At 42.0% G+C, this 27,879-nt stretch overlaps 1 protein-coding gene across 5 annotated transcripts in view; it reads left to right on the forward strand.

Moving 5' to 3' along the window:
• gareml (GRB2 associated, regulator of MAPK1-like) overlaps positions 1-27,879 on the forward strand; it is a 224,310-nt gene that overhangs the window by 180,252 nt on the left and 16,179 nt on the right. For all 5 annotated transcript variants that reach the window (XM_059645679.1, XM_059645680.1, XM_059645681.1 and 2 more), the window contains one exon: positions 17,813-17,982. In XM_059645679.1, coding sequence (XP_059501662.1) covers positions 17,813-17,982 — 170 coding nt within the window. The remainder of the gene's footprint in view (positions 1-17,812; positions 17,983-27,879) is intronic.

The following is a 27,879-nucleotide window of genomic DNA, read 5'->3' on the forward strand; positions in this document are numbered from 1 at the left end:
TTTGGCCCATCGTGCAGCACCAACCCAATTATCTGTTCAGACTCTGTTATCTAGTGGCAATCTCCTGCCCTTTTCCCCATATCCCTGCGTACTGTTACTACACAAATAGTCATCCAATATCCCCATGAATACCACAATTAAACATGCCTCTGCCACAGCTCCAGGTAGTGCATTCTGTGTCCTGACAACCTGTTACATGAAAATGTTGTTTTTCTCATATCACACTTGCATCATTTGCATATCACATTAAATCTAATTTCTTGTTTTTGTTTCTTTTACAAGCAGAAAAAGCTACACCTTATCTACTTTTTCTTGTCTGCTCATGATTTTGAAACCTTCAGTCAGATCACATCTTGGCTTTCTCCCTATGGACAACAGTCCCAACTTCTTCAATCTATCAATTTAGCTCAAGTTTCTCATTCCTGGAACAACTTGAGAAACTACAGAAGCAATTTACTATATTAGTAAAGCCAAGAATACCATAAGCTTTACTTGCTTCTCTCTGCACCCATCCTGACATCTTTAATGATTTGTGCACATATACACATGAGTCCCTTTGCTCCTGCAAACCTTTGAGACTTGTAGCCCCTATTTTATATTGTCTTTTGGTGATCTTCCAACCAAAACACATGATCTCACACTTCTCTGCATTGAACCTCATTTACCACCAATCTGCCCACTTCACCAACTTGTCAATGTTCTGATTTGATGCATCCCTGAAAATCCTCCACAGAACACAGTCTGTATGATCCTGATGATTGGAATGAACTTCTACTAAGCCCATGATCTTGTTCACCTATTGGTGACTGTGAATGAGTCATAAGCTCTGGAATTTCCTTCCTAAGCGTCTCTTCCTCCCTCTCCTTGCATGTTTGTTAAAGCTTGCTCCTTTGAACTTTGGCGATGTGTCCTATTAGCTCCTTATGATGACATTTTGTTTGTTAGCAGACCTGGATGCTGCTGGAGATATTTAAGGTTTTTGAATAAATGCATGCTTTTGTTGATGTTCATGTAGTCTGTAAACTCAAAATTTCACACAACCTCCGACAAAATCTGCTTTGGACTGAGAAGCTAAATCATCTTGGCATTTTGTGTTTCCAATTTTTTTTATTCTTAAAGTTCAGAGCTTATTAAAGTACATATTATTTTGTAGCCTAGATCAGGAACATGTTTTCAACCTTGTCTTTGTGTCCTATTTAATCTATGTTTCAATAAACAGGTCACATTTTGGTTGTTAATGCCAAAGTGAGTTTAGCCCTACACACAGTGAACAATCCTAAGGACACATTGTGATAGAACCCACCGCATATGCATTATTTTACTTAAAGCTCTAGTCACGTCTGTTTGGGTACAGTTTCTTAGCAGGCTCTGTGAAGTGTGCAAATTTATCAAAGCACAGCTAGTGCATAAAGGATGACTTAATGGAGAAGGTCTCGAAAGAAGTGTTCCAGCAATAAACCATGTTTTGTTAAAAAAAAGTTCTTTGCCACTTCCACATATCTGATTGGCCAATGAATTTTCGTGGTTGCGAAACCTAAAAGAACAGCATTTTGTTAGACATGATTGTTGATAGAACCAACAGTGAAAATTATATCTTTCCGTGACTTGTACACAAAGCTTTGAACCAGCTATATAATTTATCAGCGTCAGAATTTGGAATACTCTCAGCATGGATCTACAAAACTCTCCCACATCTTACAATGTGAAACCTATTTGTTTTCCACTTTCTAAATCACAATGCTGACTGCACTGCTTGAATATAAAAATGCTGTCCAGAGCCAAGAAAAAGACCTATGGGTTATGTTCAAATGCACATCCAAAGACGATTTCTCTTGAAATGCCCTCATTCTTATGTGTTATTCTGTATAATTTATATTGTGCTGGAAATGACAAAATAGACTTAGAGCTGACCAACATCTGACCTAGTGTTTGGGGAATGCCATGTGCAGGTTTGTCAATGCAAAAGCGAAGGATTCACAAAGTAGATTTTTAAAGAAAAATACTTCATTTTTTGTGTATGTAAATGCTTCAGTCTAGATTACATAGACCTTAGGAACGTAGGAACTGAGGATCAGTGAATTTATCTTATCAGGAAACTGGACTCGGAGTGTGAGCTGTAGAGTCAAAATTAGGATTATGGTTCCAAATCATGTTCTGTGAACACACATTTACACTGTGATTGTGGAATTGGTGACTATAACCTAATCCCACTAACCTGAGAGCTAACCCTTGTGATTCCTTAGAACATAACTGTTTCCTTTCTCAAAGAACAAAGAAACTTACAGCACAGGAACAGGCCCTTTGGCCCTCCAAGCCTGCGCCGATCAAGATCCTCTGTCTAACCTGTCATCTATTTTCTAACGGTCTGTGTTCATTTGCTCCCTGCCCATCCATGTACGTGTCCAGATATATCTTAAAAGATGCTACCGTGTCTGCATCTACCACCTTCGCTGGCAATGCGTTCCAGGCACCCACCTCCCTCTGTGTAAAGAACTTTCCACGCACATCTCCCATAAACTTTCCTCCTCTCACTTTGAACTCATGACCCCTAGTAATTGAGTCCCCCACTCTGGGAAAAAGCTTCTTGCTATCCACCCTGTCTATACCTCTCATGATTTTGTAGACCACAATCAGGTCCCCCCTCAATCTCCACCTTTCTAATGAAAATAATCCTAATCTACTCAACCTCTCTTCATAGCTAGCACCCTCCATACCAGGCAACATCCTGGTGAACCTCCTCTGCACCCTCTCCAAAGCATCCACATCCTTTTGGTAATGTGGCGACCAGAACTGCACACAGTACTCTAAATGTGGCTGAACCAAAGTCCTATACAACTGCAACATGACCTGCCAACTCTTGTACTCAATACCCCGTCCAGTGAAGGAAAGCATGCCATCTGCCTTCTTGACCACCCTACTGACCTGCGTTGTCACCTTCAGGGAACAATGGACCTGAACACCCAGATCTCTCTGCTCATCAATTTTCCCTAGGACTTTTCCATTTACTGTATAGTTCGCCCTTGAATTTGATCTTCCAAAATGCATCACCTCGCATTTGCCTGGATTGAACTCCATCTGCCATTTATCAGCCCAACTCTCCAGTCTATCTATATTCTGCTGTAATCTCTGACAGTCCCCTTCACTATCAGCTACTCCACCAATCTTAGTGTCATCTGCAAACTTGCTGATCAGACCACCTACACCTTCCTCAAAATCATTTACATATATCACAAACAACAGTGGTCCCAGCACAGATCCCTGTGGAACACCACTGGTCACAGGTCTCCAATTTGAGAAACTCCCTTCTACTACTACCCTCTGTCTCCTGTTGCCTAGCCAGTTTTTTATCCATCTAGCTAGCACACCCTGGACCCCATGTGACTTCACTTTCTCCATCAGCCTGCCATGGGGAACCTTGTCAAATGCCTTACTGAAGTCCATGTATATGACATCTACAGCCTTTCCCTCATCAATCAACTTTGTCACATCCTCGAAGAATTCTATTAAGCTGGTAAGACATGACCTTCCCTGCACAAAACCATGTTGCCTATCACTGATAAGCCCATTTTCTTCCAAATGGGAATAGATCCTATCCCTCAGTATCTTCTCCAGTAGCTTCCCTACCACTGACGTCAGGCTTACCGGTCGATAATTACCTGGATTGTCCTTGCTGCCCTTCTTAAACAAGGGGACAACATTAGCAAGTCTCCAGTCCTCTGGGACCTCACCCGTGTCTAAGGACGCTGCAAAGATATCTGTTAAGGCCCCGGCTATTTCCTCTCTTGCTTCCCTCAGCAACCTGGGATAGATCCCATCTGGACCTGGGGATTTGTCCACCTTAATGTCTTTTAGGATACCCAACACTTCCTCCTTCCTTATGTCAATTTGACCTAGAATAAGCAAACATCTATCCCTAACCTCAACATCCGTCATGTCCCTCTCCTTGGTGAATACCGACGCAAAGTACTCATTAAGAATGTCACCCATTTTCTATGACTCAGTGCACAACTTTCCTTCTTCGTCCTTAAGTGGGCGAATCCTTTCTCTAGTTACCCTCTTGCTCTTTATATATGAATAAAAGGCTTTGGGATTTTCCTTAACCATGTTTGCCAGCAATATCTCATGTCCTCTCTTAGCCCTCTTAATCCCTCGTTTCAGGTTCGCTCTACATTCCCGATATTCCTGCAAAGTTTCGTCTGTCTTCAGTTGCCTAGACCTCATGTATGCTGCCATCTTTCTCTTGGCTAGTCTCACAATTTCACCTGTCATCCATGGTTCCCTAATCTTGCCTTTTCTATTCCTCATTTTCACAGGAACCTGTCTCTCCTGCACGTTAATCAACCTCTCTCCCACATATCAAATGTGGATTTACCTTCAAACAGTTTCTCCCAATCTACATTCCACAGATCCTGCCGAGTCATGGTATAGTCGGCCTACCCCAGTTTAGAACTCTTCCTTTAGGACCACTCCTATCCTTGTCCATGAGTATTGTAAAATTTACAGAATTGTTGTCACTATTTCCAAAGTAGTTCCCTACTGTAATATCAACCACCTGGCTGGGTTCATTCCCCAGCACCATGTCCGGTATGGCCCTTTCCCGAGTTGGACTATATACATACTGCTCTAAAAAACCCTCCTGAACACACCATACAAATTCTGCTCCGTCTTGACCCCTAACACTGAGTGAATCCCAGTCAATGTTGGGAAAATTAAAATCTCCCATCATCACCACCCTGTTTCTCCTACACCTTTCCATTATCTGTTTACATATTTGTACCTCTATCTCATGCTCGCTGTTGGGAGGCCTGTAGTACAGGCCAGTTTCTCCTGCCAGTTTCTGTCATTGCATTTTACAGCATCCATTTTCATCTTGGAGCTGTTTCTCTCACATTTTGTCTTTATCAATCTTAAAATGAAATGAATTGTGACATAGGATTGGAAGAAGTTTTAGAGGTGCAATACTAAAGTAACAAAACTGCAAAGGGTTAAAATATCTGAGACTCATGCACTTTATTTTCATTCTAGTTTCCTATACATTGCCCCTTTCCTCCAGTTCCTCATTATGTGCAGAGCTTTCAGCTTTTTCAATTTGGGTTCCCAACCCTCCAGGAATTTCCAGGAGGATCCTGGCAATTTAGTTTAAACAGATTACTGCTTTAATAACCCCCAAGTGAAAACTTGAACAGAAAATTGTCATTAGCAGTTTAGGACTTGAGCATTCCAGAAAAAAGTCGCGTTTTGTAGAAATTTTTCATTTTATACTCATCAGGACAATTAACAAGGAAACTTGAACCAAAATAGCGTTTGTGGTGTTAATACATAATTTACATTATTACTTTGTCTTGCATCAGGAAAATTTATAAGAAACAAATAAATTCACAATTTTGTTTTGACAAAATAAAAATATTGGCAAATGGAAGAAGGCTGGAGGCTACATGATAACTCCAAGAATATACCTGACCAGAGTCGGTAATTTTATCTGGTAGTGAAAGTTAAGTCTTTCAACATTTTTAAGGCAGAGGTGGATATATTTATAGTTGAGCAAGGGAGCAAAAGATTATCAGAGATATCAGACTAGGAATACAGCAAAAAGGAAGGATAGCTTCAGACATTTTAGGATTTCCAATCTCTCAACTAATGATAAGAAAGTTAGCATTAATGCACTTTATCTAAATGCTCGTAGTATTTGCAACAAAGTAGATGAATTAACAGCACAAATCCTCTTGACTGATTATGATGTGGTAGACATCACAGAGACATGGTTGCAGAGAGTTCAGGACTGGCAGTTAAACGTCCAAGGATTCACAACATATGGAAAAAGCAGGAAGGTGGGCAGAGGGGGCAGTGTTGCCTTGTTAGTTAAGAATGAAATTAAATCTATGGCACTGAATGACATAGGGTCAGAGGATGTGGAGTCTGTGTGGGTGGAGTTGAGGAACGACAAAGGCAAAAAAATCAGAATGGGAGTTATGTACAGACCTCCTAACAGTGATCAGGACCAGGGGCGCAAGATGCACCAAGAAATAGACAGGGCATGTCAGAAAGGCAAGGTCGCAGTGATCATGGGGGACTTCAATATGCAGGTAGACTTGGTGAATAATGTTGCTGGTGGATCCAAAGAAAGGGAACGCATGGAATGTTCGCAGGATGGCTTTTTGGAACAGCTTGAGATGGAGCCCACAAGGGAGCAGGCTATTCTGGACTTAGTGCTATGTGATGAGCCAGACTTTATAAAAGGCCTTAAAGTAAGGGAACACTTAGGAGGCAGCGATCGTAATATGGTAGAGTTCAGTCTGCAGTTTGAAAGAGAGAAGGCAAAATTGGATGTAATGGTGTTACAGTTAAATAAAGGTAATTACAGGGGCATGAAAGAGGAATTGACGAAAATCGACCAGATGCAGAGCCTAGCAGGGAAGACAGTAGAGCAACAATGGCAGGCGTTTCTGGGTGTAATTGAGGACACAATACAGAGGTTCATCCAAAAAGAAAAGAAAGATTATCTGGGGTGGGATTAGACAGCCATGGCTGACAAAGGAAGTCAGGAAATGTATCAAAGAGAAAGAGACAGCCCACAAAGTGGCCAAGGCACTGGGAAATCAGAAATTTGGGAAGGCTACAAAAACAAACAGAGGATAACAAAGAGAGCAATAAGGAAGGAAAGGATCAAATATGAAGGTAGGCTAGCTAGTAATATTAGAAATGATAGTAAAACCTTCCTTCCATACATAAGAAACAAATGAGAGGCAAAAGTAGACATAGGGCCGCTCCAAATTGATGCTGGAAGGCTAGTGATGGGAGAAAAGGAAATAGCTGAAGAACTTAATAAGTACTTTGCGTCAGTCTTCACAGTGGAAGACATGAGTAGTATGCCAACAATTAGGGAGAGTCAGGGGACAGAGTTGGGTATGGTAGGCATTACAAAAGGGAAAGTGCTAGAAAAGCTAAAAGGTCTAAAAATTGATAAATCTCCTGGCCCCGATGGGCTACATCCTAGAGTTCTGAGGGAGGTGGCTGAGGAAATAGCAGAGGCTTTGGATGTGATCTTTCAAAAGTCACTGGAGTCAGGGAAAGTCCCAGATGATTGGAAAATTACTGTTGTAACCCCCTTGTTTAAGAAAGGATCAAGGCAAAAGATGGAAAATTATGGGCCGATTAGCCTAACCTCAGTTGTTGGTAAAATTCTAGAATCCATTGTCAAGGATGAGATTTCTAAATTCTTGGAAGTGCAGGGTCAGGTTAGAACAAGTCAGCATGGATTTAGTAAGGGGCGGTCGTGCCTGACAAACCTGTTAGAATTCTTTGCAGAGGCAACAAGTATGTTAGACCAGGGAAACCCAGTGGATGTTATCTATCTAGACTTCCAAAAGGCCTTTGATAAGGTGCCTCACGGGAGGCTGCTGAGGAGGGTGAGGGCCCATGGCGTTTGAGGTGAGCTACTGGCTTGGATTGAGGATTGGCTGTCTGACAGAAGGCGGAGAGTTGGGATAAAAGGCTCTTTATTGGAATGGCAACCAGTGACAAGTGGTGTCCCGCAGGGTTCAGTGTTGGGGCCACAGCTGTTCAACTTATATATTAATGATCTGGATAAAGGGACTGGGGGCATTCTGGTGAAGTTTGCCGATGATACAAAGATAGGTGGAGAGGCAGGTCGTACTGAGGAGGTGGGGAAGCTGCAGAAAGATTTAGACAGTTTTGGAGAGTGGTCCAGGAAATGGCTGATGAAATTCAATGTGATTAAATGTGAGGTTTTGCACTTTGGAGAAAAGAATACAGGCATGGACTATTTTCTAAATAGTGAGAAAATTCGTAAAGCAGATGTACAAAGGGACTTGGGAGTGTTGGTCCAGGATTCTCTAAGAGTTAACTTGCAGGTAGAGTCCGTGATTAAGAAATCGAATGTAATGTTGTCATTTATCTCAAGAGGGTTGGAATATAAAAGCAGCAATGTGCTTCTGAGACTTTATAAAGCTCTAGTTAAGCCCCATTTTTAATACTGTTTCCAATTATGGGCCCCACACCTCAAGAAGGACATACTAGCATGTCCAGCGGAGATCCCTGGAGTTGGTTTAACATATGATGAATGGCTAAGGATCCTGGGATTGTACTCATTAGAGTTTAGGAGGTTGAGGAGAGATCTAATAGAAACTTACAAGATAATGTATGGCTTAGAAGGGGTGGACACTGGGAAGTTGTTTCCATTACGTGGGGAGACTAGGACCCATGGGCACAGCCTTAAAATTAGAGGGGGTAAATTTAAAACGGAAATGAGATGACATTTCTTCAGCCAGAGAGTGATGGGCTTGTGGAATTCATTGCCACGGAGTGCAGTGGAGGCCGGGATGTTAGATGCCTTCAAGGCAGAGATCGACAAATTCTTGATCTCATAAGGAATCAAGGGTTACGGGGAGAGTGCTGAGAAGTGGTGTTGAAATGCCCATCAGCCATGATTTAAATGGCGGAGGGACTTGATGGGCTGAATGGCCTTACTTCCACTCCTATGTCTTATGGTCTTATATGTGGGAATGCAGATTTGAGCTAACAGTCAGATCAGCTATGATCTTACTGAATGGCAGAGCAGGCTTGAGGGGCTGAATGGCCTTCTCCTGGTTCTAACTATATATTCGTATAGAAAAACAGTACTGCCATAGGAACTCTCCCACCAAGATCACACATAACAACAGTATGCATTTATAAACCATCTGTAATCTAGTAGAACATCACAAGTTGCTTCACAAGAGCATTATCAAACAATGTAATACCTATCATATGAGATATTGAGACCGGGAAAAGGTCGGTTTCAAGAAGCATCTTAATAGAGGGAAGACGGACAGAAAGGTTTTTGGAGGAAATTGCCATACTGAGTTTCCAAACAGCCGAAATTCCTTGAAACACCATCAAAGCTTGCCTTGTATCACTGGTAATTCATAAAAATTCTGATGTACACAATTTGGCTTCATCGTCAGAGCATAATTATTACAACTGCTGACTTAGTCTCGGAGCATTCTATCAGCTGCTTCTCAGAATATCTGGGGATATACAGTAAATGTGACTTTGCAAATAATTTTTCCTGTATGAAAGTATATTGTTTCTTATTTGGCTACTAGTGTGGTATATCATCTTAGTGATGCTACCTGGTAGTTTAAGAGAAGGTTAGATTCTTGAAGAATACAGAGGAAGACATGGCTCTCACAACCTCGTTACGATATGGGGTATCCTTCATAGAAAGCTTTAGGCAATGAATTTATTTAAGTTAAATAGATAAACCTGTCAAAGATTTAACCCTTCGAAAAATAGATCTTGGAATATTTGGACTATTTTTTGAGCTATGTTGCCCCACAGTTCCAAAATGAAGAATATAGGCAGGTTGCCTGCTCCCAAATCTTTACCAGCAGTGCTGATGAAGATAAAAATTAGTTTACAGTGGCCATTTCTTTTCCCTCCTTTTCTTGTGAGGATGCTGAATGTTACTTGAAATATTGCAGAATAAGAAGCAATTAGTTCACCATTTTAAGATGTGGAACATAGATAACTTTGGTTATAATTTGGTTATTGACCTAAAGAGACAGAAGTTGATTCGGAATGGGTTGAGACTTAAAATATTGCAATGCCGTATTGCTAAGTTGCCAGCAACCAAACATGCAGAAAATGCTATTTAATAGTTTTTAAACTACAAATGACATGCTTTGGCATTCTAACACTTAAACTTATATTTTGTTTTTATTTAGAACTCAGTCAATCTTGTATGTACTTGTAAGAATATAGACAGGTGCAACTTCTGGACACAACTATATCTGGTTTTCCAATCTCTTGTCTGACTGGTGGAGAAAGACTTGATATCCTAAGTGAGCTCCTGAACAGTGCAAAATTTGGTGTAATCAAAATAGATCATGTGGAGTGAAAATGGAGAATGCAGGAAATTCTCGGTAGGTCAGGTGGAAGAAGAAAGAATTAATGCTTCGAGTCAATGACCAATTAGTTTGATTTTATTTGCCATCTGCAATATTGCGCTTTGGTGTTAGTTTGGATGGAGTATATTTGAAGCTTCACCACAAACTGCTATAGAAGGTGAATACTTGTCTGTGGAAATATTTACCTTCATAAATGATTGGCAGACAGAGATTCAAGACAATGCTATTTAAGGAATACAAGGCTTACACATTTTGGTCATGTGCAACATTTAGGCCTGCCAGTTAATTGTCGTGGGTACAGAAACTGTTCCTGTGGGCAGTGCTTAACTTACAGCTACCTTTTCCTGTAAAGCAGGACCATCTGTGCCTGCTGAAAAAGCACTTTCTGTTTCCGGCATTCTAAATAATTTATGCCACTATAATTGTTTTTATTGCCTGTAACAAGAAACGGAAATGTAATTTTAATCTCTTGCCAAAAAAGCCATAAGTGGCTGTAATCTCCTCTTAGACTTGCCTGCATTCCCTAGTTGCACCAATGGTTCAAATATCTTCACTCATTAGTAAAGGTATTAATATTTTAATATGTGTGCAAATAATTCCCAAGCATTGTAACTTTGATTCACTTTCTGACCTCTCTTAGTCAGAAACCAAGCACTAGTAGCACAAATTGATAAGGATGGAATATTTTTTGCAGGGGATTTCAAGATCTCTGTGTACTGAGCAGGACATAAGGTTATTACTTTCTCGATTATTGTTCCCTTATATGAAGTAGGTGAGTAGGTTTTACCTGGGGTTCATGCTTTTATCATTTAGTACAAACCTGAGATAAATGAAGGAACTTCTGACAATTGTTACAGTAGGTTTCATAAATAGAGGGTACAAAAATTATGTTCTACCAGTTTACTCAAGCTTGAATAATGAGAAGACCCCCAGAATAGGTTATATATTCAGCACTTAGCATATACAATACAACTCCCATCAAAAACGGGAATATGAGTGACATACTTCAGCAGTGCTATGGATTATAGCAAGTGGAAGTGTCCTATGAAAATTTTTATTTTGCTAATGGCAAGCAGGAGCAGAGTCACTGACCTAAACTGAAAAGGTGACATGTCCATCCTGGGTGATGATGGGAACTGCAGATGCTGGAGAATCCAAGATAACAAAGTGTGAAGCTGGATGAACACAGCAGGCCAAGCAGCACCTCAGGAACACAAAAGCTGAAGTTTTGGGCCTAGACACTTCACCAGATGAAGGGCCTCTGATGAAGGGTCTAGGCCCGAAATGTCAGCTTTTGTGCTCCTGAGATGCTGCTTGGCCTGCTGTGTTCATCCAGCTTCACACTTTGTTATGTCCATCCTGGGTGTCCTGCAGTGCTACCCGAAGATTGCACGAACAGCAACTCATATTCCGCTTGGGAACCCTGCAGCCCAATAGTATCAATGCGGACTTCACAAGATGAAAAAAATCTCCCCTCCCCCACCGCATTCCAAAACTAGCCCAGCTCGTCCCCACCTCCCTAACCTGTCTTTGCTCCCACCTATCCCCTCCTCCCACCTCAAGCCCCACCCCCATCTCATACCTACTAGCCTCATCCCACTTCCTTCACCTGTCCAACCTCCCTGGACTGACCTATCTCCTCCCTAACTCACCTTTACCGGCTCCATCCCTGCCTCTTTGACCAGTCTCTCTGCTCTCCACCTATCTTCTCCTCTATCCATCTTCTATCTTCCTCCCCCTCTCTCCCTATTTATTTCAGAACACCCTTCCCATTCCCCGTTTCTGAAGAAGGGTCCAGGCCCAAAACGCCAGCCTTCCAGCTCCTCTGATGATGCTTGACCTGCTGTGTTCATCCAGCTGTATACCTTGTTATAAGACCATGTGACCAGAAGACATAAGAGTGGAAGTAAGGCCATTCGGCCCATTGAGCTCACTCCACCATTTAAATCATGGCTGATGGGCATTTCAACTTCACTTCCCTGCACTCTCCCCATAGCCCTTGATTCCTTATGAGATCAAGAATTTATCAATTTCTGCCTTGAAGGCATCTAACATCCCGGCCTCCACTGCACTCCGTGGCAATGAATTCCACAAGCCCACCACTCTCTGTCTGAAGAAATGTCTCCTATTTCCATTTTAAATTTACCCCCTCTAATTCTAAGGCTGGGCCCATGGATCCTAGTCTCCCCGCCTAATGGAAACAGCCTCCCAGTGTCCACCCTTTCTAAGCCATACATTATCTTGTAAGTTTCTATTAGGTCTCCCCTCAACCTTCTAAACTCCAATGAATACAATCCCAGGATCCTGAGCCGTTCATCGCTCGTTAAACCTAAAATTCCAGGGATCATCCGTGTAAATCTCCGCTGGACACGCTACAGGGCCAGTATGTCCTTAATATGATGTCGGGTCCAAAATTGGACACAGTATTCTAAATGGAGCCTAACTAGAGTTTTATAAAGTCTCAGAAGCACATCACTGCTTTTCTTTTCCAACCCTTTTGAGATAACCTCTTGGACCCTCATTAGAGTTTAGAAGGTTGAGGAGAGATCTAATAGAAACTTACAAGATAATGTATGGCTTAGAAGGGGTGGACACTGGGAAGTTGTTTCCGTTAGGCAGGGAGACTAGGACCCGTGGGTACAGCCTTAAAATTAGAGGGGGTAAATTTAAAATGGAAATGAGACAATATTTCTTCAGCCAGACAGTGATGGGCTTGTGAAATTCATGGCCACGGAGTGCAGTGGAGGCCGGAACGTTAGATGCCTTCAAGGCAGAGATCGACAAATTCTTGATCTCACAAGGAATCAAGTGCTACGGGGAGAGTGGAGGGAAGTGCAGTTGAAATGCCCATCAGCCATGATTTAAATGGGGGAGTGGACTTGATGGGCCGAATGGCCTTACTTCCACTCCTATGTCTCATGGTCTTATGGTTTTATAAATGACAACATTACATTTGCTTTCTTAAACACGGACTCTACCTGCAAGTTAACTTTTAGAGAATCCTGGACCAATACTGCCAGATCCCTTTGTACTTCAGCTTTACGAATTTTCTCACTATTTAGAAAATAGTCCATGCCTGTATTCTTTTTGCCAAAGTGCAAAACCTCACATTGAATTTCATCAGCCATTTCCTGGATCACTCTCCTAAACTGTCGAAATCTTTCTGCAGCCTCCTCAGTACTACCTGCCTGTCCACCCATCTTCGTATCATCGGCAAACTTCACCAGAATGCCCCCAATCCCTTCATCCAGGTCATTAATATATAAGTTGAACAGCTGTGGCCCCAACACTGAACCCTGCAGGACACCACTTGTCACCGGTTGCCATTCCGAAAAAAAGCCTTTTATCCCACCTCTCTGCCTTCTGTCAGACAGCCAATCCTTAATCCAAGCCAGTAGCTCACCTCAAACACCAAGGGCCCTCACCTTCCTCAGCAGCCTCCCGTGAGGCACCTTATCAAAGGCCTTTTGGAAGTCTAGATAGATAACATCCACTGGGTTTCCCTGATCTAACATACTTGTTACCTCTTCAAAGAATTCTAACAAGTTTGTCAGGCATGACCTCCCCGTACTAAATCCATGCTGACTTGTTCTAACCTGACCCTGCACTTCCAAGAATTTAGAAATCTCATCCTTAACAATGGATTCTAGAATTTTACTAACAACTGAGGTTAGGCTAATCGGCCTAAAATTTTCAATCTTTTGCCTTGATCCTTTCTTAAACAAGGGGGTTACAATTTTCCAATCATCTGGGACTTTCCCTGCCTCCAGTGACTTTTGAAAGATCACAACCAAAGCCTCTGCTATTTCCTCAGCCACCTCCCTCAGAACTCTAGGATGTACCCCATCGGGGCCAGGAGATTTATCAATTTTTAGACCCTTTAGCTTTTCTAGCACTTTCTCTTTTGTAATGCCTACCATACTCAACTCTGCCCCCTGACTCTCCCTAATTGTTGGCATACTACTCATGTCTTCCACTGTGAAGACTGACGCAAAGTACTTATTAAGCTCTTCAGCTATTTCCTTATCTCCCACCACTAGCCTTCCAGCATCAATTTGGAGCGGCCCTATGTCTACTTTTGCCTCACGATTGTTTCTTATGTATTGAAAGTAACCTTTACTATCATTTCTAATATTACTAGCTAGCCTACCTTTATATTTGATCCTCTCCTTCCTTATTGCTCTCTTTGTTATCCTCTGTTTGTTTTTGTAGCCTTCCCAATCTTCTGATTTCCCAGTGCCCTTGGCCACTTTGTGGGCTGTCTCTTTCTCTTTGATACATTTCCTGACTTCCTTTGTCAGCCTTGGCTGTCTGATCCCCCCTGGATAATCTTTCTTTTCTAAAATTTGAACGAAGTCTGCACCATTGCTTTCAAAGAGAACGGGAATTGCAGGTGCTGGAGAATCCAAGATAACAAAGTGTGAAGCTGGATGAATACAGCAGGCCAAGCAGCATCTCAGGAGCACAAAAGCTGATGTTTCAGGCCTAGATCCTTCATCAGAAGAGGGGGATGGGGAGAGGATTCTGCAATATAGTAGGGAGAGAGGGAGAGGCAGACTGAAGATGGATAGAGGACAAGATAGGTGGAGAGGAGAGTATGGGTGGGGAGGTAAGGAGGGGATAGATCCGTCCGGGGAGGACGGACAGGTCAAGGGGGCGGGATGAGGTTATTAGGTAGGAAAGGGAGGTGCGGCATGAGGTGGGAGGAGGGGATAGGTGAGAGGAAGAACAGGTTAGGCAGGCAGGGACAAGCTGGGCTGATTTTGGGATGCACTTGGGGGAGGGAGAGTTTGAAGCTGGTGAAATCCACATTGATGCCATTGGGCTGCAGGGTTCCCAAGCGGAATATGAGTTGCTGTTCCCGCAACCTTCGGGTGGCATCATTGTGGCACTGCAGGAGGCCCATGATGGACATGTCATCTAAGGAATGGGAGGGGGAGTTGAAATGGTTCGTGACTGGGAGGTGCAGTTGTTTACTGCGAACCGAGCGTAGGTGTTCTGCAAAGCGGTCCCCAAGCCTCCGCTTGGTTTCCCCAATGTAGAAGAAGCCACACCGGCTACAGCAGTTGCAGTATACCACATTGGCAGACGTGCAGGTGAACATCTGTTTGATGTGGGAAGTCATCTTGCGGCCTGCGATGGGGGTGAGGGAGGAGGTGTAGGGGCAGGTGTAGCACTTCCTGCAGTTGCAGGGGAAAGTGCCAGGTGTGGTGGAGTTGGGGCGCGAGTGTGGAGCGGACAAGGGAGCCACGGTCTCCTCGCCACCTATCTTCTCCCGTATCCATCTTCAGTCCACCTCCCCTCTCTCCCTATTTATTTCAGAATCCTCTCCCCATCCCCCTCTCTGATTAAGTGTCTAGGCCCGAAACATCAGCTTTTGTGCTCCTGAGATGCTGCTTGGCCTGCTGTGTTCATCCAGCTTCACATTTTATTATCCTGCACCATTGCTTTATTTCATGCACTATTGATGCTAGGGGTGATTCCATTAAGACATGCACTGGAAATGCAGGTACCAATCAGAAAACACACTGTGCATTGATACGTCTGTCTGTCATTGATCAGTCAATGCCTCAAAGTAGAGGATAAACTATAACAACCTGTCCCGAGGGCATGTAATCACAGGACAGGTATGTATGAATTGCACTTATCTTGTTAATCATGCCAAATTTATCAAAATAATTTATTACATTCTCCCCGTGTCTGTGTGGGTTTCCTTCGGGTGCTCTGGTTTCCTCCCACAGTCCAAAGATGTGCAGGTTAGGTGGATCAGCCATGCTCAATTGCCTGTAGTGTTCAGGGGTGTGTGAGTTATAGGGGGATGAGTCTGGGTGGGATACTTCAAGGGGTGGTATGGACTTTTTGGGCCGAAGGGCCAGTTCCCACACTGTAGGGAATCTAATCTAATCTAATTACTGCCATAACCTGTACGCACCACTAGGAAATGCGACAAACCTACAGAATTTGGCTCAGATTTTTTTTTAAAAATAGGGACTTCGAATCTTAATTGGAAATATTGGGGTGGATTTCAACATAAGAGCCCATTTTGTTGTAGGTGTTGTGTAATTTCAGTGGATATTAAAATTTGGTGAGCTTTGTGAAGAGTTACAAGAGTTTGCAGTGCTGGCTTTATCCTCACATGACAAGTGCAAATGTACCCTATATCTTTTACTGCCTCAAACTTAGTCCCCCAATATCTGAAATCATTATTTTTCACATTCAAGCGGTTGTTCTTATCATTATTTTTCCAGCCTACTTCACAATTTCCTTCCATCCTCCTTCCCCAAGAGGACATTCAAAGAAGGCATAAGGGAGAGCAAAGTGTGCTTGTCCCTTTGGGCAGTCATGTTACTCCTGTGGTCACCTGCTATACAGTGTATAATAGCTATGGAACACCAGCTTGGCTTTAGAGAGGGAGGAAGAACTAATCTCTGACTCAGCGGTAGTCAGTCAAGAAGCACTAGGAAGACATGAAGATCTTTCTCAAAGTCACATTAGAAAGTGACTGTGTTGCATTTGAGGTTCAAAGGCAAGTGATGACTAATTTCAATAAGTAGAACTAGGTCATTCAGCCCATCAAGTCTGCTCTGCCATTCGATCATGGCTGATTTGTTTTCAACCCCATTCTCCAACCTTTTCCCTGCAACATTAACATTTTATCCCCTCACTAATCAATACCTAACTATATGTGTCCTAAAGACAGTCAATTATGTGGAAGTGAATTCCATGGATTTGCCACCCTCTAACTAAAGAAACTCTTCATTCATAAAGGGTCTTGCCTTTCTTCTGAGGCTGCGTCCTCGGGTTTTAGTCTCTGCTATGAGTGGAAAATGTCATCTCTGTACTCATTCTATCCAGGCATCTCTGTATTCTGAAGTTTCCAATGAGACCAGCCATAATATTTTTAAACTCCATCGAGAATAGACCCCAGAGTCCTTAACTTACTCCTAATGTTTTTAATTAGGCTTTTGTTGCACAGAAATGTTGGCCCTAATACTTGGTGGATTGGAAACTCCAAACCCAGGTGAGTAATTCACGTCTGGTGTTCAACTATATTCATAGAGTTTTAACCCAGTGCTTTGTAAGATTTTTGTAAAAGGGGTTCCCTGTGTGACAGCCAGCCTAATTGACAGGCTTGATTCTTGTTGGGAGGGAATTGCTGGAGAAGATGTGGCTGGCAGGAAGAGGTTAGTTTGCACTAATGGGGAGGGGCAAAATGGATTCAGTGCGATTTGGACAAAGGATGATCATTTCATGATAGGATTGATGACACAGCACTTGTTATTTTCATGTCATATACTTAGAAATAAGTAATTATCATGCTTACAACAACTGTTCATTCATCAAATAGGGTCCTCTTCCTTCCTCAGCTGTAATGTGGTCTGTTTTACACAGCTGGGTTGGCACTGGCACTGGAGCTGTCACTTTGAACTCTACTTGATTTCATGGAAGTGTATAAAATTCTCCAGCACAGAAAGAGGCCATTCAACCTAACACCAAACATAAGTTATTATTAGAAGTGATCAATCATTCATTAATGATATCTTTTTGGCATGGCATGTTCAAGCTCTGAGTTTTAAACCATCTCTGCAGCACAAGCAGTTCCTTATCTTTGGATATGTGGTTAGCACAGAAACATATCTCTGAGGTCATGATCTAAAATGGCAGAGCATGTCTGAAGAGCTGAATGGCTCACTCATGCTCCTACAAACTATTGCTATTAATTTGACAGACAGAATGTGTCAAGCCAGCTGAAATGGTCTGATTGCCTTCGTGATGACTTCTGATTTCATTGGAATTAATAGAATTAGCAAAATAGTTACACTCTAACACAGATCAATAGAAGCTTGGCCTGTACTATGTTTAAATCTTGACATATGCCATGTTTCACTGTTTTCTTTTGTTAGGTGAAGGAGGAATGCCGTCTTCTAAATGCTCCCCCTGTTCCTCCAAGGGATGCTAAAGGTGTTCCTACCTCAAGCCCACCGGTTCCTCCACGATTTGCAAAGGCCCAGCTCCAGCAAGCCCATTCACCGAGCCCTAGTCTGTCCTATTACTCATCTGGTCTTCATGAGATGTAAGTGAAATAGCTATAAAAAATGAATGAAAACTTCATAGGATTTTGTGGGCCATTGATCTTTCTTAATTTAAAAAAATGTAGTTTCAACCAGCATCACTCAGGAAATGAATTGCCCCTTCCCTTCTTTATCATTAACAAAGCATTAATGTCTACATATATTATCTTCCTACCCTTCCATACATTGTTCAAAAATCTTCCACATGTCCTGTATTTAAACCTAATATCCTTTTGGCACCATTTAGAACAACTAATTTTGTCACTGTTTAACACTGAAGGTGTCAATGTAAATACTTCATGATTGTATTTCTCCACATAAATAATCAGCTTTCACTGTTTACCACTATACTACCGAGGAATTTAAAATGCCTTTTTGAGACGAAGTTCATTTCCGCATAATTGAGATTTCTAAAGTCAGATTTGAGATAAAATTCAGAAAAATTATATACGCCACAATAAAATCATTAATTCAATTTTTCTGTGTCTTTTACTCCATCCTTTCACATTTTTATTTCTAAGCCTGACCCGACCTTCAAGGTTGGGCTTTGTCTGGACGATTTACCTGAAAAATTAGGAAGAGCGTCCTGAGCAAGCAAAGCTTGGAGGATTCCCCAAAGTACATTTTGGAGTTGAAGGATATGTCCTATTGTCAAGGGATGTGTATTTAATTGGTTAGGCTAGCATTTATTATCCACTTCTCACTGTCCTGGAGAAGGCAGTAATGAATTGCTGCAGCTCTTTGGATGTAGAAATTGCCACAATACTGTGAGGAAGGGAGTTCCAGGATTTTGACCCAATGACAGTGAAGGAACGGCAAAATATTTCCAAGTCAGGATGGTGATTGACTTGAAGGGGAACTTGCAGGTGTTGGCGTTCCCATGTATCTGCTGCCCTTGGCCTTCTTGATCGTTGTGATTGGCGGTTTAAAGAGACCGGTGTCACTTTTATGCACAGGATTAAACCAATCTCTCCTGTGCTTTCCTGTTAATTAGAAAATGTAACTATTCCACTTAATGACATAGCAAGGTGCACAGTCAGTCCTACTTACACAGACTTAGGGAGATACAGAGAGACTTGGGTTTTTACTTGCTGACCTAGCTGAAATTAGAAGCCCCAGAAGCCTATAGAAGTTATAGGATTGGGTGGCAGTGGCACAGCCTTCAGTGGTATGAGGTTTGCACATGCCTTGGAAGCCTAGAGGTGGGGCCATGCCAGAGGCTGAGGGTGCCAGGGGGTGGAGTAGGTCCACACTACCTTCTCAAGGGCAACTAGGTATGGGCAATAAATCCCATGAGTGAATACAAGAATAAAAAGATAATTTGAGATCTTTGTGATGAAATGGGTAGTGGTGGAATCAGATGCCATCTGGGGATGTTCAGAGGACAGGCACATTTGTAAGGAATGCCCTGGCAGATTAGCTGACGTAAAGGTATTAACCTCCAGGTTGTGTTGGCAGTTAGGAAAGTAAATGCAATCTTAGCATTCATTTCGAGAGGGCTAGAACATAAGAGCAGAGATTACTGCTGAGACAGTATAAGGTTCTGGTTAGACACCGCATTTAGAATCTTGTCAGTAGTATTGAGCCCTATATCTAAGGAAAGATGTGCTGGCCTTGGAAGGGGTTCCAGAGGAAGTTCACAAAAAATGATCCCAGGGTGAAGGGTTTGTCGTATGAGGAGTGGTTGAAAACTCTGGGTCTGTACTCAATGGAGTTTAGAAGGATGAGGAGGGATTTGATTGAAACTTACAGAATGCTGAGAGGCCTGTATAGAGTGGATGTGGAGAAGATGTTTCCACTAGTACGAGAAACTGGGACCAGAAAGCCCTGCCTCAGAGTGAAATGATGACTAATTAGAACTGAGATGAAGAGGAATTTCTTCAACCAGAAGGTGGTGAATCATTGCCACAGAAGACTGTGGAGGCTAATGTCATTCAGTGCTTTTAAATCAGAGTTAGATAGGTTCTGAATAGTAAGGGAATGAAGGGTCATGGGAGAAGGCCCGAGAATGAGGTTGAGAAACACATCAGCCATGAGCAAATGGCGGACTAGACTTGATGAGCCGAATGGCTTTATTCTGTTCCTGTGTTTATGGTCTAAATCCAGCAAGTCCTCACTTGAATGTACCTGTTGAATTCTCCAAGACTTGTAAAAATTAGATGATCATTTTGTAGCTGAAATGCTGGATAGTAAGGTTCATTGTCATATTTAATGTGCTCACCTACCTCAGTTAAATCCAGAAGTGAATGGGTTCCACGTGGAATTCATTCAGATATTTATTTTTTAGGATTTTGAAACCCTGCCGAACATAACCCAGCCCAATGTTTTGGTGTAAACATTTCCCAAACACATTGGCCTAGCTAGTTAAATACAGTCAGTTGTGAAATAACATGATAGTTCTGTTCTCGTGTGATTTTGTGTTATAAGAAATTAGCACAAATACTGTGCCATTTAACTGAATGGGGCCAGAATCACATTATGACCAATATGGATAAGGAAAGGTTGTGTTCTACAAATAGTGGTCTAAATTCTTCAATCGCATTAAAGCCAATTTGCTTTGGAGAAACACGTGTTATAGCAGAACTGACTATACACATCCCTTAACAATACAGGACACCTCTTTCATCTCTGAAGTACAAAGCACTGAATTCAATCTTTTCAAAGATCACCTTCAGAAAAGTTCTCAAAATAGTTTTGCTAGACCTGGAACACCTTTCCAACCTTTGCAGCGCCCTGACAATACATTGTACGGTACGTGTGTTTTCTGATATTTTTAAAAACCTCATTCCCCAGTATCTCCTTCCCCCTCACACCTTGAACCGTACAGCATTTTTTTGGAACTATTTTTTTTGTTCTGTTTTTAGGATTTGTGTTTACATGTCTATTTTTTAACATCAATGTTTGTTTCACTGTAACATTATATCACCTTCTATACAGCTATGAAGTTTTTTACATTAAGCACCAGCTCTTGCTGCTGCTAAAACCCACATTGACCTAATCCTGTGGTCAAGGATAGCAAACTTTCATCTCCTTAATGAAGAGAAAAGTTGTTCATTCTTGAAAAAAAAGGAATTTCATCAATCTAGAAGGAACACAAAGTTTGTAGTAGTGATCAGGAAACAATCTTTTTTGTAAGAGTTTTCAAAAATACCTCAATCCCGTGCTCCACAACCGAGCATCATGCATAGTATTACTGTTTCTGGAATCCGTCAAGAGGTACAGCGGTAAATCCCAGAAATTCATTTTCTTCTAACACCATGTTATCATATATCAAGCTATTCTGCACCATATTATGAATCTCCAAGTGACCAACTTCCATTTCCCAAAGTTCCTAAACTCACATTCCCGCTGTACAATGCAGCATTCTACAGAGCTACACGAAAGCTAGGATTGATGTTAAAGTTTATGACTTAATCTTCCTAGATCTTTAATAAGTTGCAAATGTTGCACCCAACTTGCCATCTAGCACTGATCACCTTCCCATCCATTCAGGTTTTTAACAAGAAGAAATTAACAGGTATGTAAGAAATGTGTACTAATTTAGGACTCATCCACAATTTTCACAAAAAGATATGGATAGTCGTGAAATGTCAGAACAGATACTCTTGGTAGATGGGCTTTGACTTATTCAATTACTATAACCTGGATTTTGCCGCTGTAGTAATGGTAAAATCATCAACATTTGTTGTCAGTAATTGCTGTGAAACTGACAGCAACTGTAAATTGCTGTCAGTAATTTTATGCCTCTCCATGTGGTGTGTTGCTAGGACCTGGCCTTCCTCTGGACTGGGAATCCTGACCTATGCATTTTTGAGACAGTCCAGGTAGTACTCTGCCTCTAGGATGCGCAACGATGATATCAGTCGCTGATCACATTCCGAAACCTAGAACTCAACCTTGTGCAACTGGTGACACCTCTTGCAGGTGTGTTCATACGGAAGACCTGGACTGTCCATGATGCCTCGCATACTGCAGTACATACACGCCACTTGGCCTTTTTGACTTGCTGTCCTGCTACTCTAAAAAAACTATATATTACTCTTGAAGTATGTACAAGCTTTATTAAAACTTAACTAGTTACTTCTCAGAAAAAGAGAAAAAATTCTGGAAACAAATTAAAATGCATCTTCCATTTCAAAGTTTAGAAATAAAACCTACACACCAATCAACTGCTTTCCTTGCATATGAGGTGTCATGAGGCACCATTGTTCTCTGGGCAGCAAGGCCCCTTGATCTATGCCTTAGCTTCCTTTCCTGCTCACCTCCCACTCTGGAAAATTTATTTCATGGAGTAAGCCTCAATTAAAACAGCACTTACTCTCTCTGCTGTGAATTCTCAGTTTTACCTAAATGCTCAGTTACTTACTTATTAATTACTTACTGAATTAATCATTCTGACCAAGTCTCCCTCACTTTGACCATGCAACTTACTCTCAAACAAGCTTGTAATGCTTGCAATCTGTTATTTTGGCTTTTTTATTAAAAAAGAAAAGGAACATTCTGTTATTCGAGCTTCCTGAAACTGTCATTCATCCTCACACAGATGAAATGCCAGCTGTGCTGAAATCCATTAGAATTTCAATCTCAGTCAAATACTGAAAATGGTCATACCTGTGAAATGATATACCACTGTCCAGAAAGAGTACAATAAAAGGTACTCATTTAAATTTGTGACACTCATAATAGAGTCAGAATGCACTGAAACAGATCCTTCAGTTCAGCTCATCCATGCTGACTATGTTTCCCAAACTAAATTACGATGTCGTGGCCATTAGAGAAACTTGGGTAACTCAGCGAGAGGAATGGTTGTTGGAAGTTCCGGGATTTAGATGCTTTAAAAGAAATAAGGAGAGTGGAAAATGAGATGGGGCAATGGCACTGCTATTTAGGGCAAGTATAGCAGCTACTGAAAGGCAGTTCGAGAATGATATATCGACAGAGTCAGTTTGGGTTGAAATCTGGAACAAGAAAGGAGCAGTCACTTTGTTGGTGTTTTTTATAGACCCCCTAATCGTTGCAGAGAAATAGAGGAGCGGATTGGAAGGCAAATACTGGAAAGGTGCAGAAATCACAGGTTGTAGTCATGGGTGACTTTAACTTTCCAAATACTGATTGGAAACATTTTAGTTCTAATAGTTTAGTTGGAGCGGATTTTGTCCACTGGGTTCAGGAAGGATTCCTGACACAGTACTTAGATAGACCAACACGAGGAGAGGCCACTTTGGATTTGGTGCTTGGCAATGAACCGGGCCAAGTGTTAGACCTGTTGGTAGGAGAGCATTTCGGTGGTAGCGATCATAACTCAGTTACTTTTACAAAAGTCATGGAAAAGGATAGGCACATACAGCAGGGTAAGGTTTATAATTGGGGTAAGGTTAATTACAATGCTGTTCGGCAAGAACTGGGTAACATAAAATGGGAACAGATGCTGTCAGGGAAGTGTACTATTGAAATGTGGAGATTGTTTAAGGAATGCATACTGCGTGTGCTCGATATGTTTATCCCCAGCAGGCAGAGAAGATGTGGTCAATTGAGGGAGCCATGGTTCTCGAGAGAGGTCAAACAACTGGTTAAGAGGAAGAAGGATGCTTATATAAGGTTTAGGAAACAAGGAATGGGAAAGGCTCCAGAGGGATACACGTTATCCAGGAAGGAGCTGAAGAAAAGGCTCAGGAGAGATATAAGGGGGCATGAGAAAACCTTGGGATAGGATCAAGGAAAGCTCCGAGGCTTTTTACACGTATGTGAGGAATAAGAATGACCAGAGAAAGGGTAGGGCCGATCAAGTATTGTAAAGAGAATTTGTGCATGGAGCCTAAAGAAAATGGAGAGGTCCTTAATGAATACTTTTCTTCAGTATTCACAACTGAGAGGGACATAGTTGTAGAAGAGGACAGTGTGAAACAGGCCGGTAGGGTAGAGGAGGTCGATATTAGTAAGGAAGATATACTAGGAATTTTGAGGAAGTTGAAGATAGATAAGTCCGCTGGGCCTGATGGGATTTATCCAAGGATTCTATAGAAAGCGAGGGAAGAGATCATCGGGCCTTTGGCAATCCTTTTTTTGTCTTCACTGTCCACAGGCGTAGTGCTGGAAGATTGGAGAGAAGCAAACTCTCTCCCTTGTTCAAAAAAGGGAATCGGGATAACCCTGGAAATTACAGACCAGTTAGTCTTACATCAGTTGTGGGCAAATTATTGGAAAGGGCTTTGAGAGATAGGATTTGTGATCACTTGGAAAGGCACAGTTTGATTTATGATAGTCAGCATGGATTTGTGAGGGGTAGATCATGCCTCACAAACCTTACTGAATTCCTTGAAGAGATGACCAAACACGTGGATGAAGGTAGACCAGTCAACGTGGTATATATAGATTTAAGTAAGGCGTTTGATAGGGTTTCCCATGGCAGGCTCATTCAGAAGGTAAGGAGGCATGGGATGGGGGGAATGTGGAAGATTGGATTCCGAATTGGCTGACCCTTAGAAGACAAATGGGGTAGTCAACGGAAAATATTCAAAATGGTGCTCAGTTACAAGTGTGTACCACAAGGATCTGTTCTGAATCCTCTTCTATTTGTGATTTTTGTAAATGATTTGGATGTAGGAGTGGAGGGGTGGATTAGGACGTTCACGGGCGATACGAAAGTGGGTCACATTGTGGATAGTGCGGAGGGCTGTTCTAGGTTACAAAGGGACATTGATAGGATGCAGAGCTGGACTGAGAAGTGGCAGATGGAGTTTAACCCTGAAAAGTGTGAGGTACTCATTTTGGAAGGACAAATTTAAAAAGAGAATACAGGGTTAACGAAAGATTCTTGGCAGTGTGGAGGAGCCGCGGGATCTTGGGGTTCATGTCCACAGTTCCCTGAAAGCTGCCACCCAGGTGGATAGAGTTGTTAAGAAGGCGCATGGTGTATTAGCTTTCATTAATAGAGGGATTGAGTTCAAGAGCTGTGAAGTTATGCTCCAGCTATACAAAACCCTGGAGTATTATGTTCAGTTCTGGTCGCCTCATTACAGGAAAGACGTGGAGGCGTTGGAAAAGGTGCAGAGGAGAATTACCAGGATGTTGCCTGCAATGGAGGGAAGGTCTTACGAGGAAAGGTTGAGAGAGCGAGGGCTTTTCTCCTTAGAATGATAAAGGATGAGAGGTGACTTGATAGAGGTGTACAGAATGATCAGAGGTATTGATAGAGTGTACAGTCAGAGATGTTTTCCAAAGGTGGAGGTGGCTTTTCCGAGGGGGTATAGTTTAAAAGTGAGTGGAGGTAGATATAGGGGAGGCATCAGAGGTAGACTCTTTACTCAGAGAGTGGCAGGGGCACGGAGTGCATTGAGGGAGAGGGTAGTGAAGTCGGCCTCATTAGGGGCATTTAAGCGGCTATTAAATAGGCATATGGATGATAGTACAAGGTAGCAGTGGAGGTTAGATAGAGTGAGTTTTGAGAAGATTTGTAGCTCAGGTTGAGGTTCTGGATGTAACTTTGCTCGCTGAGCTGGAAAGTTCGTTTTCATACGTTTTGTCACCATTCTAGGTAATATCAACAGTGAGCCTCCAGTGAAGCGCTAGTGTTATGTCCCGCTTTCTATTTATCTGTTTAGATTTCCTTGGGTTGGTGATGTCATTTCCTGTGTTGGTGATGTCATTTCCTGTTCTTTTTCTCAGAGGGTGGTAGATGGGCTCCAAATCAATGTGTTTGTTGATGGAGTTCCGGTTGGAAGGGCCCGAGGACAGAGCCTTAGAGTAAAGCAAAGACCTTTTAGAACGGAGATAAGGAGAAACTTCTTCAGCCAGAGAGTGGTGAATCTATGGAATTCACTGCCACAGAAGGCTGTGGAGGCCAGGTCATTGACTATGTTTAAGACAGAGATAGATAAGCTCTTAATTATCAAGGGGATCAGAGATTACGGGGAGAAAGTGGGAGAATGAGATTGAAGAACTTATCAGCCATGATTGAATGGCGGAGCAGACTCGACATGCTGAATGGCCTAATTTCTGCTCCTATGTCTTATGGTCTTATGGTCTAAGATTTCTTTCCCTTTCAAGATCCTAAGATGTTATACCTCTGCCCACCTGAGTAATTATGACACTATCAGATTAGGTAGAGCTTTATGTGTTTTCATCATCAACCTTTTCAGAATCATTACTTTATACAACATTTCCCTCTTAGCTTTTTCCCCATAATCAGCTTACACATCTATATAAAATTACATTCACCACAACCCCATCTCCCTCCTTTATAACTTGAGGCAGCCTGAAGGTTTCACAGTTCTTTCCAAACATGTTCTCTGCAGATTTTGGAGATTGGTAGGACTTTGTCTTGAGGGCTATTGACTTGATACTATTCAAGATCTGAAAAGTCTCACTGCACTGAAGTGAGAGTTAGATTTTTGATGTTTTGAATTTCTGTTGCAAAGAAATTCTTACTGAAACAGATAATTGACCTATTATATTGCATAGAGGATGGTCCATAATCTTGTGAATTGCCTTCTTGGAAGACAGTTAACTTGATGAAATAAATATTTTCTATTTTTGCAGAAACCTGAATTTCTAAGCCAGGCAATTTCTTCTTAATGGTATCCTTGATCTTCCCATTAGACACGGTCCTGAGTCAGGAGACATTGTGGTCTCAGCTGAGTGATGGCTTCCATGGAAGCCTCTTACAGCCCATCTTCAATCTGTGGAAGCAAATCTTTATTCATAATCTTCTCGAAGTACACAGACTGTTTATTTCAACTTGTTGATAAGGTTGAAGGCTTGAATTCACCCACTGGAGGCGATGGCCTTGTTGTGTTATCGCTGGACTGTTAACCCAGAGACTACCTCATCCCATAAATGAATAAAGAAGAAAAAGACACTATGGCTACTTTACTGGTGAACCCGACATGAGCAGTTCCTCAGAGCTAATGGGAACTGCAGATGCTGGAGAATCCAAGATAATAAGGGTCTAGGCCTGAAACGTCAGTTTTTGTGCTCCTGAGATGCTGCTTGGCCTGCTGTGTTCTTCCAGCTTCACACTTTATTATCATGAGCAGTTCCTCAGTTGTGCTACTTGAGAATTTGTCTCTTACTTAGCATGATCCCTAACACGGGTGTTGAAGATTATTTCCTGAAAAATGAAGATTTGCAATGTTTCTTTTGAAAGCATATTGTCTCCTCATCTAACATCAAATTCAAATCGACCATAATTATTTTTTCACCAAGCTATGTTCCTGAATTAATATCTTAAGTTAAAGATTTATTAATGAGTTCAGATCATAGAATTCCTACAGCAGAGAAGCAGACCATTTGGTCCATTGAATCCAAACCAACCCTCCGAAGACCATCTCACCCAGACTCACTGCCTGACACCATTGCTGTAACCTTGCATTCCCCTTAGATAGTCCACCTAGCCTGCACCTCCCTGGACACTATGAACAATTTAGCATGGCCAATTCACCCTAACCTGCACATCTTTGGACTGTGGGAGGAAATTGGAGCACCCAGATGAAACCCACGCAGACAGGGGGAGAATGTACAAACTCCAAACAGCCACCCGAGGATGGAATTGATCCCGGGTCCCTGGTGCTGTGAGGCAGCAGTGCGAACGACTTGTCACCATGCTGCATGTGCTGTGGGTCATCTGAATTCTTCTCAGCGTTGATAGGAGGTGGGAGTGGAAGATATTTCTGCAAATCCCATCTAGTCATGTATTTTCATCCTGTTTTAACAGTATGAAACAATTCACTTATGCCAATGTATGTAATCTTATGGATTCTGTCCTCTTGTTGGGCTGCTGATTGACTCTAGGAACCCCAATGATATTTTCTACTAATTATTCCTTGACCAGATTGTTCAATACTATCAATTCCTTCCCTTTTTCCTGTTGTTCCTACGGTGTATATGTACTCAGATCCTGT

This window comes from Stegostoma tigrinum, chromosome 4 (assembly GCF_030684315.1).
Source record: "Stegostoma tigrinum isolate sSteTig4 chromosome 4, sSteTig4.hap1, whole genome shotgun sequence".
Classification (NCBI taxonomy): Eukaryota; Metazoa; Chordata; class Chondrichthyes; order Orectolobiformes; family Stegostomatidae; genus Stegostoma; species Stegostoma tigrinum.